The 11,510-nt window shown below is 45.6% G+C and overlaps 1 protein-coding gene across 1 annotated transcript; it reads right to left on the minus strand.

Moving 5' to 3' along the window:
• Positions 1-556: 556 nt before the first annotated feature.
• GABARAPL2 (GABA(A) receptor-associated protein-like 2) lies at positions 557-10,250 on the minus strand. Its single transcript, XM_008577213.1, has 4 exons — positions 10,103-10,250; positions 9,726-9,781; positions 8,466-8,638; positions 557-1,163 (listed from the first exon to the last, which is right to left on the minus strand). Exons 1-4 carry the CDS (start codon positions 10,134-10,136, stop codon positions 1,073-1,075), a joined length of 354 nt encoding a protein of 117 aa, XP_008575435.1. The 5' UTR covers positions 10,137-10,250; the 3' UTR covers positions 557-1,072.
• Positions 10,251-11,510: the final 1,260 nt, after the last annotated feature.

Genomic DNA, 11,510 nt, shown 5'->3' on the forward strand with positions numbered 1-11,510 from the left:
TGGAGAACCCTGACTAATACATCTATACTAATTTGTGAGACATTATGAAACTCATGAGCCTGGAAAAACCTAATCTTGTTTTTCAGGAAGGGATTGGAAAGCAGCATTTAAAGAATGCAGGTACATATAAAAGGATGAATGTATAAAAATGATATGGAAAGATTGCCAGGATATTATGTTAAATGAAAAAATGAAAGTAGATATGTTTTCTTTTATAGAAGAAAAAAAGGATATATATCCATGTTCTAAAAATGAATTGTGAAAAGCAACAAGAAGCCAGCAAAAGTAGTTTCCCATAAAGGGCAGAGGTGGTAAGAAAACAACAGTGGGAGCAAGACTGCTCAAAGTGTATCTTTTTACAGAGTCCTGATATCTGACCCATCTGAATATATTAACCATTCAAAAAAATGTTCCTCTTTATGACACTGGTCACTGTTTCCTGTGCCAGACTGTGTTGCCATGACCCCCACAAGCCCTCCACAAGCCCAGCAGATGTAGAAGCCACTTCTCTGATGCACCCAAATGAAGGTGAATAAAGGACATGGTCACACTGCAATGCCTTTGTAAGAGGAAGTTTTATTGTTATTTACCTTAATAGTTTCAGAAAGAGGAACAGATTAGCTCAGTCCAACATGATTGGCAGTTGGCAAAATCTAATAAAGCAAGTGTTCTGATTGCTAAGGATTTCGTTTGGATGCTTTTAATACTTAGCCATCTAAGACTTCAAACATAATCCAGAATAAATGCATCATCTCCTTCCCTTTCACTTTAATACCACACCTACCTCACCTTCAATATGGAAATATCTTCATTAAATATGATTCCCAGAGGAACAAGTTCCCTAGAGAGTACAGTCATGAGGACAGTGCACAAAAAGAAAAACTCAAAATAAAACTATTTATGATAATTTACTAGCCTAAAGAAACAAAACCTTCCAATATATTAAGAAATTAATCCAGTTACAAATGCACTAATAGATCTATGTGAAGAGGTTCTGGTATAATAACTGAAAACGGCTGGCTATTTACAAGATACAGAAGCAGGAACGGTGCACCTAGCCCAGCACTGGCCCTCAGAAGCCAAAAGTGTTCTCTCCGCTGTAGGCCACATACAAGAATCCATCTTCATCTTTTTCCTTCTCGTAAAGCTGTCCCATAGTTAGGCTTGAAAGAGAAAAACAAAAACCGTCATTGAAAACTGGAGTCTAGGTGTTAGGAGAAAATGATGGCTTGAGGATAAGGAACTTGACCCTTGGTGGTAGGTAGTAAAATAATTCAGGAATCAGTAACTGCTGGGCACTTATAATCCTGTTTCAGAGAAGAGAAATGGAGCCAAGAAAAGAATAAGATAAATTATAGGCCTCCAGGTGTGAGTAACAGATAAGAGCAGAATCAAAGGCTCCATCCTCCAGCCCAAGGCAAGGCCATTTGACTCACCCTCACATATAAATCCTATAAAGAAGCCAGCTCCATGAGTGGGCTCTGGCTGATAAGCACACAAATGCCTTTATGGGCTGCCCGTGGCTCACTCGGGAGAGTGCGGTGCTGATAACACCAAGACCACGGGTTCGGGTCTCATACAGGGATGGCCGGTTCGCTCACTGGGTGAGCGTGGTGCTGACAACACCAAGTCAAGGGTTAAGATCCCCTTACCGGTCATCTTTAAAAAAAAACAAAAAAAAAATGCCTTTAAAATGCCAACAGCAAGGGGAAAAAAAATAAGCAAAATGAAGAGCCCGAGAGGCCCATCCCTGTGTGGGTGAAGGGCCCTGCTAAGGAAGAGTACATCGGGCTTTCTTCTCCTCTGAGCTGATTTATTTGAAGATTTATAATTTGTACTTAACATGATAGGTATAAGTGAGTTCATTCTCTCTGAGCTGATTTATTTGAAGATTTATAATTTGTACTTAACATGATAGGTATAAGTGAGTTCATTCTTGTGGAAGCTCCCCACAAAACCCCTGTGTCCCTAGAAATCTGTATGAGCATCATCAAAGAGTTATTTTCCTCACACATATGCAAAATGCTCTCACTATATCTGGGATCCAAAGAAGCCTGCCCAACCCCCAAAAAAACCCTCCAGAAATAGATATTCCTTAAACTAAACGTGTGTGGATAGAAAAGCTGGCTTTCCCTCAGCCATAAAACAGACTGCAGTGGAGGATACCTGATCTCCCTCTCTGCCATGAAACTGAGTTGTACTGGCTCCAGAGGAAGACTAGTAACACCTGGAGCCCCTGTGCAAGCTCTGGCCTTGGGACTGCACTATTTGAAATGAGCAGGAGGTGCAAACATGTGCTAAACAGTGTAACCATGAGTGGTGGTACCAACCAGAACCAGCAGTAAAATGCTCAGTCTGAGAGGTAACTGGAGACATTCACGGTGACTGGCCCAGACAGGTTCTAATGAATGCTTAGATACAGGACTCAGTAAACCAAGGGCTAGTGGGAGAGAGAAAGAAGGGTCCAGGGCCTCAAGCTGGTGAAGCAATGACTATCCTATCCTGCTGCTTTGCTCCTGGCAGGTTGAGTGGGACCTCCATGAAAACAAGGACACAGGCCACATTCATAAAGGCAGAATTTTTTTCCTTTCCTTTTCTTCCTGCCCCATGTGCAAGCTTAGCTTGGATTGCTGTGTGGGTAGATGAGAATTATTAACAATGTGGGGGTGGATGAGCATGACTATGAAATGGCCTGTTGTCAGCATCTTGCACAGTAAAACAGTGCTCCCTGTTAGGACCTCTTAACCTAGAATTTGTAAAATAAAGACTCCCTGGAACAACACAGAAAATAGAAATTTCTGCTGTGATAGAGATGCCCTATATCACTGCTCTCTGATACAATAGCCACTAGCTACATTCAGCACTTGAAATGTAGTTATTCTGAACTGGGATGTGCTGTAAGTGTAAAACACAAGTTATCGAAGACTTAATATGAAAATAAAGTAAAATAACTCAATTTTGATTACATGTTGAAATGACAAAATTTTAGATATACTGGATTAAGTAAAATATATTAAAATTAATTTCACCTGTTTTTACTTTTTTAATGTGGCTACTAGAAAACTTTAAAATTATATATATGGCTAACATGCTGTTTCTATTGACAGCACTGCCCTAGAACATGTGAGGACTTGGGGGAGAGTGGGTAAAGGGAGGAACTCCTACTCAAGAGAACACCTACAGTGGTGGTCTCAACCTTGTGTGCACATCAGAATCACTGGGGAGCTTTAAAAACATCTCCATGCCCAAGCCCACCAACCAAGACCAATTAAATCATAATATCTGGAGGTGGGACCCAGACATCAGTAAAGATGATTCCATGTGCAGCCAGGTTAAGGTGAGATGCCTGTCCTTTTTATTTTTTTGAGGACCAACCAAGACCAATTAAATCATAATATCTGGAGGTGGGACCCAGACATCAGCAAAGATGATTCCATGTGCAGCCAGGTTAAGGTGAGATGCCTGTCCTTTTTATTTTTTTGAGGTGGGGGGGATGCTCATCTTTAAGAACCATATGATTAGGAAGTAGAGTGACAAGCCAGAAAGTGGAATGACAAGCCAGTAACTAGCAGAAGGATTTGAACATGTAGCTGAGTCTCCCAAGATTATTTTCACTCTGGTGGTTGGGAATGCCCAGAGAAAAACCCCACTTTTCTCTGAGATTCCTCAGATTGAGATTAATAGGAAACAAATACAGCTATTTCCATAACTCTCTTTACCCCACTTGGTCCAAGGGTCCAAAGTGACCTTGATGACACCTGTCATAACATCTCCCCACTGCCACTACCATATTGGTTTAGATGCAGTAGCAGACACCGTGTGTAATTCAAAGACAGCCAACCCTTGATGCCTATGTCAAATTTGGTCCCATCTGACAGACTAAGCTCTGCGTTTTCCTAGCAAGTCAGAAGCCCTAGTGCAATGACTCTAACTCCCTGCCACTATACTAGAAATACTTGAGGAGCTCCATAACTACCATCTGCACACCCCGGACTCTGTATACTGCCCACAACGAACAATGACCTCTGGGACCACTACTGTTGAAGGCAGGCTCTGAGACTCTGAGCTCTGACTTTTGACAGGGCAGGGGACCCATAGTCATGTGGCTTTCATTCCTTTCTGCCTTTAGATTCCATTATCTTTTAAGTAAAACTTCATTTTATCAATTTGTTTAAGCAGTATCCTAGCAGCTATAGAGGCTGATAATAAAATCCTAATTGTAACAGCAAACATTTATGTGCCAAGCACTGTTTTAAATACACTACATATATTAACCCTTGCTCTCCTCACAACAATCTCATGAGGTAGGTACTATCATAATCCACAATTCATAGACAAGAAAACTGAGGCACAGAGAGGTTTAACAACTCACCCCAGGTCACAAAACTAGGAGGCATTCTTACCACTAAGCTGTGCTGCCTCCAAGTGAATATACAGCTAGATCTGTTCTAATGACCTCACATTAAAATCCTACCTTCAGCAGAGATATTTCCTAGGAAGATTTCTCAGACATATAAACATTTGTACATGAAGCTCCCAGGTTAGGCTACTGCTGCCAGTCTGTGCACCACACATTGAGCAGCAAGGTCTTAGGGCTGTCTCCTTCAGGTCCTGTAACTTGACAACTAGATGGTTGTGTCTAATGACTTAAAGGGCCCAACACTGTTCTTTTCTCTGTGACACAACCTCATGTGGACATTTCACTTAAGTTGGCAGCAGCACTGTTTCCTTATAGTTGCGATACACCTTGGGCAAGGAACTCAATAACTGACAATGCTCAATGCCAAACACCTGCCTGATTTTGTGGCTTCACTGGGTACCATGAAGACTGGCACATCTGTACAGTATGATTTGAGAACAGCACTTACGGGATTGGACCACATATATGCAGAGTCAGAATAACTTGGCCTGGAGCCAGAAAGAGCTGGCCCACAAATAAAATTTTTAAAATTACCTCTTCACTTTTTAAAAGTCCCATTAAAAGGATATTCAAGTGGAAGTGCAGGAGGTGCAAAATGTGACCCTCATCAGCAGGCAGTCTATAGCAGACAGCTGGTGTGTCAGTTTAGGACATAGTCCATAGACCTAAAGAAGTGAGAAGATGAGCTTCCCCCTCAGAATTCAGAGGCCTGAGCCACACAGCACTGAGCAGACCACTGCTGGAATGTCCAAGGATCCTGAAGGACAGAGGTGGCTCTAATGTGTCTGCCCAGGTAAGCTGCACAGGCTTGCTGGATGGCCCAACAACTCACAAGCAGCACTGCAACCCCAAGGCTTCCTACCTGAGTCACTGGGAGACATCTCCAGTCCCTAACAATAATGCATACTACTTTGGCATCAAGTACTACATGCACTCATCCGAGGACAACTCACAAGCAGCACTGCAACCCCAAGGCTTCCTACCTGAGTCACTGGGAGACACCTCCAGTCCCTAACAATAATGCATACTACTTTGGCATCAAGTACTACATGCACTCATCCGAGAAGGATGCTGCTTCGGGTACCAGGGGCACTGCCGCCTGACAAACTCTGAGTTTGATGTGGAAAGATGTGGGAAAAGCCAATGGCAGATTCAAGCCATAAAGCCAACCTAAGGTGAGGTGGGACCCTAAAGTACTGAGTGAAATGAACGTAAATGCCCTCTAAAACCCTGTTCTCCACTCTTCCATTCAGGGTCACAGATCCAGGCACAACCACTTCTCTGGTAGAGAAACTAATAATAAAGGCAAGTTTCAGCGAGATGCACATCCAGGAATGGCCATGCTGCTGAAGGCAAACATCAGTTTTAAGCTACTCAACAGCTCTATGAATTGGGGGAGGCTGACCTAGAACTGTGTGGATGCCCAATCCCTGTAGAACCTGTCCTTGGCCCCAAGGGCAGGTCATGGAGGCTGGGGGAATCTAGCCTGACTCATGAATTGGCTAGACTGATGAGCACACCTGGCCAACCATCTGCTTTGGAGCCCATGTGCTTCCAATGGACCAGGATTCATCTCTCTTCCAACTGGGGAGGACCACTAGTGGATCCTGGGAAGGAACTGGCCTCAAAGTGAAAGTTAATATGGCCCTGAAGGCTCCCCGAGATTCTAAAATATAAAGATTAACTATTAGTTTTCCTTTTATCAGATTTTTCTCTGATATAAACAAACCCTGTTGTTGAAGAGGTATTTTCCCAGAAATAACCAAAAGAGCTAATTTAAGCACCTTTCTAAATTAACCTAACCTGTTAACTCCCTAACCTGTGTGTTAGGGAGTGAGAGGACTCCTGCAGGCCTGGATTCATCCTTTCTCTCCTCTGAGTTCCCCAGACACTCTTTGAAGGCTGCAAGCATTGGGTAAGATTAAGGCCCCCTCCCCTCCTTCCCTAAAGAGGCTGCAAAGAGCTGAGGAAGAGGCTGCTAAATTGCTCTGAGAAGGTAAAGATGAGTCACATCCCAGCTTTAAGAAGGAGACCCTATGACACTTTTGTTTGTGTTGCTATCAGGTGATTATCATTTGCATAAAGCTGATGATGTCAGATGACTCTTTGGTTTATAAACAAATTTGTTTATAAACAAATTTGTTTATTAAGAATAAAACCCCAAAATGAACAAAGAATGGTTGCATCAAGTGTGGGGTGTGAAGTCATGAACCAGGGACAGAAGTGATGCAGGCCTGGGTCCCCAGCTAGTGACTCTAAATACTGAAGGTTCTGGATTTGGGTTCCTGGTTGCTTTGTACTAAAATCCTGACATGTGTCACATGTAATCTGCTTTAGGGTGGCTTCTCACCAGATTGGACAGGTAAGTGGGACTTGGAGAAAAAATGGCCCTGAAATGGCCTCAGCTGCCCTGAAAACCACTTTTCATTCCTAATTCTATTTATACCTCAGAGATAATAGGGGAGAGGACAGTTGGTAAGACCTGCAGCCATTTTAATTGCTAGATTACTGTGGAGCCATCAAAGTAATCTTAATGTCTCCAGAACCCTGCTTCATTTCCTTCAAGTACCAGAGGATCAGAATTGAGGAAAATAAACTCAATGCCATGGGTCCTAGTCACCTACTTCCTCCCACTAAGCCATCACCTCCAGGAAGAAGGAAACACAGGATCGCCAAGGCTCTAAAGAATTGCGAGTGGTATGAAAAAAGGATTTACCTCCCCCACCACCTTAAGGGAAGCTAAGAGTGATCACAGATGCCCAAAGCTTCCTCCCTAGTGAAAAGTGTACCCAGCCACACACTGCCCAAAGGCCTGAGAAGGAAGGCTGGAAGAAATCCACAGGTGACAAGATCACCTCTGGCAACACCACAGCTTCCAGAGCTACAGCTGTAGCAGACCAATGGTGCCCAGCGGGCAGGCTCTGGCCTATCTCCTCAGGCTGGACATTGGTCTTACAGAAGAAGCTTCCATTTCTCCCCTGTCCCACCTCTCTACCAAACACCAGGAAGTGGAGGTAGTAGAGACTGGGAAAGAGGAAATAAAAAAATAGCCAGAGCTTTCCACTGTTAGTAGAAATAAAGTCTGAAACTTGGCTTAAGCCTCTTCTGGAACTCTCAAGAATTTTCAACAGGAATAAGTTTCAGCAACAGGGACTAGTTCCCAGGGCTTCTGAAAGCCTTAGCTTTTAGAAGTACTACCTTAGCTTTTAGAAGTATTACTTGGGGGTGGGAGGGAGGAGGGTAACAAATGAGACCTAGATTAGGTCACTGAGATAAAACATGGCTAGGAATGCATACTCGGGAGAGGTGGGGGCCAGAATCTGGCACAGGGCCTAGAAGAACCCAATTAGTAACAGGAAAGGACTGACCAGCAGTTTAGACTGAGCCAGTCCATTTTCTTCTTTACACAGGGGACTAAAGCTGGGCTGCCAACTACACAGATGTAATGCCCCTGCCTGGATTTGGGCCCCGAGTTATAATCCCAAAGATGGCTTCAGGCAGCACAACAGTCTGACAGTCAAAGCAGGTGGTACCAAGGGAGGTGTAAGTCTGTAAAGAGATCTCACAGCCCTTTTTTGGACAACAGCCATTTTATCGGACTTGAGGATCAGGCAGCCTCAGGCTCTTACAATGGCAAAGAGCTGACTGAATTTGGAGAGCAAGCAAGCAAGGTGATTAACTGAAGTTGAGCCTCAGCAGAGCCCACGGGCTCCTGGTTAAGTATGACTGGACTGATTTCATGGATAATATGGAGAAAACCTCTTTTCAGGCCCAGTTCTACCTATGGCTTAAGCCTAGGTAAGGCCTCAACTGTTTTAAAGGGTTCTTGAGGCTCTGGGATTTGTTCTATTTTCTTAACCCAAAGTGCACTCCCATGTATTGCAGCCCTTTCTTATTTTTCTGGAGCTCCTGATTTCAGGGAGCACAAAGTCCAGATTTCCAGTCAGGATCCCCTAAGACTTTTCAGACCTCCAAAGTTTTGAGTTCTGTAAGCAGCCAAGCAGATGTCTAATACCAGAGGGCCCATCTAACAAATACCTCTCACCTGGACTGTGGGACTGTCTTATCCACAAACAAGAAGATTGCCTTTTCAGAAGGAAGCTGGATCCTTTTCCTGATGATCCACATGAACTGAGCCACAGTAATGTCAGATGGAACCAAGTACTTCCGTTTGTCAATGTCAACAATCTGAGAGCCTGAGACTTTTTCCACAATCACCTGGGAAAGCAAAGAGAGGTCAGAACTGGATGAGACAGTGGGCAAGGAGATGGGTGGGAAACTGCACAACACGAGAAAATATGCCCCTTGCTTAATAAACCACACACTCTGGAGGTTAAGAATTGATATAAATGTGTTATAGAGAAACGGTAAGTGCTTTTCTGTGGTCAATTATATCTCTAATCCCTGATCGGCAGACCTAAGAAAAACACAGTCCTTACTATTAAGCTTTCCACATTTCATCTAGGCATAGTCAAGAATATCTGGTTAGGGTTTCATCTAAAGCCTGTTACTCCAGGACCCCAGAAGGGATCTGCCTTCACACTACAGATTTAAGATCCCAAGGAACACAGAAGACTAGAATGGATGGACTAATGGGAACGCCTGGCAATCTCAGCCAGCCAAGAACCAAGATCTTCATTTGGCCTGTTGCCTCTCTCTGAACAAGTCAAATTTGTCCCTCCTGCTCCCTCCCCAAAGCAAAGACCTACAATAACAGACACTGATATCCTTTAAAAATCAATAAGGACTACAGATACTATATCCTCCACCCTGGAAGAAATGTAGGGTCACATTTACTACTGATTAAGGGGAAAACACGAGAGAAGGAATTTTCAGCGGCTTTTCAGATTTTTTAGGTCAGAGGATGTCAGGGTCAGGGTGAGGAAAGGGAGCTAGAAGTTAGGTAAAGATGGAGGCTCAAAGTTAAAGATGAATGTCCTAAGACTGAAGTACCACTTCCAAGACCAAAGTGACTGTCTCCCTTCACCACCATTCCCAAAAGTGGCAGTGACCTGTTGCCCTGTCCTAGAACATCGTTCCTTACATAATTAGCGAGGGAGCCCAGAGGCTGCAGACAGCTTGCTGGCCTAGATCGGGAGATTCAGCACTGAGGCACCCTGAACAGCACCAGCCCGACCCCTCACGCCTCAGCCCCAAACGGCCCCAACCCAGTCTGGCCTATCTGCTACTATAACTGAAACTGGAACCTCAACTTGTCAACTGTTGAGTAGCCTAGGGTCCTATCACAGGTCCCAGACGATAGGGGTGACAGCGAGGTGAGGGGGCGGGGAGTCCAAACACTCACCGGAACCCGGTCGGGGTATTTCGCTCGGATCTTCGCGGATTCCACGCATCTGTGCTCTATGGGAGAAACACATCGGGCTGACAGACGCTCCTGCCCCCCGGTGGGCTTCCTACCCCCAGCGCCCTCCCCCCGCGACCTCCTCACGCCCCGGCCCTCGCCGTGGCGTCCCCGCAGCCGCGGTCCTCCGTCCCCCAGCTATCGGAAGGGCCCGCGGAACGCAGCACGGGGTTTGTGGGCGGCTGCCCGGGGCACCAGGGCCTCGGCGACCTGAGCCCAGAGCGCGGCATCCGCCCCGCCCGGCCCAAGGCGGCCCGAGTGGGGGAGGGGGCCCACCAGCCTCCCGGCCCCCCACCGCCCGCCGGCGTCCTAGCGCCTACCCAGCGAGTGATCCTCCTTGAACATCCACTTCATGGCGGCGGCAGGAGGGGACGGAGCCGGCTCTCGGAGCCCCGGAGCTCAGCGCACCGACCACAACAACAACGACGGCGGCGGCGACTACACGGCAGGCGGGACTTCCGGCTGCCGGAGCCTAGCAACCGGCCAGGGGCGGGGCTTCCGGCGCCCCTTGCCGGGACGCCGCGCCAAGGGGTGGGCCGCACGTAATTGGGCGGGGCCAAGGAGGCCCCAGCGAGGGGCTACGTGAGTAGAGACGATGACGTTGGATACGGGATATTGGCGACTCAGGAAGGGGATGTTCAGGGAACTGGTGGTAGGAGTGGGGTTTCGGGGGCGTTGATGACGGGAAGGGTACGGCTGATAGTATACGGATCTTATAGAAGACTGTTCATGGGAGAAATTTAGGGCGTTGGTGACAAGAAGGTTGTTTGGGGGTACGAATGACAGAGGAGATTGGCGACGGCAGGGGGGCTGTTTAGGGCGTTGACAGTTCGGGAGTATTGTTTGGAGTGGTGACAGGTTGGAGGCTCAATATGGGCGGGTGTGACTAGTTTGAGGGCACTGTGGGGGGGGGGATACTGATGACAACCCTGAGGTCCACTACTGGGGACAGCCATAATAGGCTGACTTGACCTAGAAATTGAATTTAAACAAGTCCCATTTCCTTACTTTATTCATGAATAAATATTTGAATAAACATTTAAGAAAAGGTATTACAAATACCCATTTGAGGAATGTAACATCACTGATCACAAAGAGACTCCTTAACCTTAACTGTCAGAGGAGTTAGGGGTGACTGTCGGGCTCGGAGAATTCTCCTGAGAGCTGGTCATGAGAGGGAGTTCCTTATTTGACAGTGGGAGTAGTTCAGCAATCACAGTCTGGGCTGTGTGTCCTGTGTCACCTGCCTGAGCATATGCCTTGAGGTTCTCCAATCAATGATGTAATTCCTTTCTTCCAACCAGTCATCAGGGCAGTCTGGTCTGGGTCACCATTTGTTTATGAGCTGGTGAACAAGTAAGGAGAATATTCACTTAATTGGGGACATAACCCTTGCCACGTGCTTGTGATTCTGATGCATCTGAAAGGCCTGTATGCTTGAACACTGTCATTCATTATTTCCTACAGTTGAAATTCCTGATGAGTGCTGTGGAATCTAGCTTCATTCTAAAAGTATTTTTGTTATTTTAAGATTGTGTCTGAGCAACCAGAATAGGTTTTTGTTTGTTTGTTTTTAATGAGGTGAAAAATCCTTTGAATTAGTATTGTTGCATACAAGAGCACTGTTCCAGGTGCTGGGCAAAAACAGGGAGCAAAACAGACAACACCCCTACCCTCATGCAGTTTATATTCTAGTGGGACAAGACAAAAAAAAAATATGTCAAGTAA

Source organism: Galeopterus variegatus, unplaced genomic scaffold (genome assembly GCF_000696425.1).
Source record: "Galeopterus variegatus unplaced genomic scaffold, G_variegatus-3.0.2 Scaffold1462, whole genome shotgun sequence".
Lineage (NCBI taxonomy): Eukaryota > Metazoa > Chordata > Mammalia > Dermoptera > Cynocephalidae > Galeopterus > Galeopterus variegatus.

Excerpts from the sequence above, each read along its gene's own strand:
- GABARAPL2 (XM_008577213.1), bottom strand. The coding sequence starts at position 10,136 with ATGAAGTGGATGTTCAAGGAGGATCACTCGCTGG. Across the intron at positions 9,782-10,102 it reads CAAGGAGGATCACTCGCTGG|AGCACAGATGCGTGGAATCC; the intron begins GTAGGCGCTAGG and ends TTTCTCCCATAG. Across the intron at positions 1,164-8,465 it reads AAGACAGTCCCACAGTCCAG|CCTAACTATGGGACAGCTTT; the intron begins GTGAGAGGTATT and ends TTCTCTTTCAAG.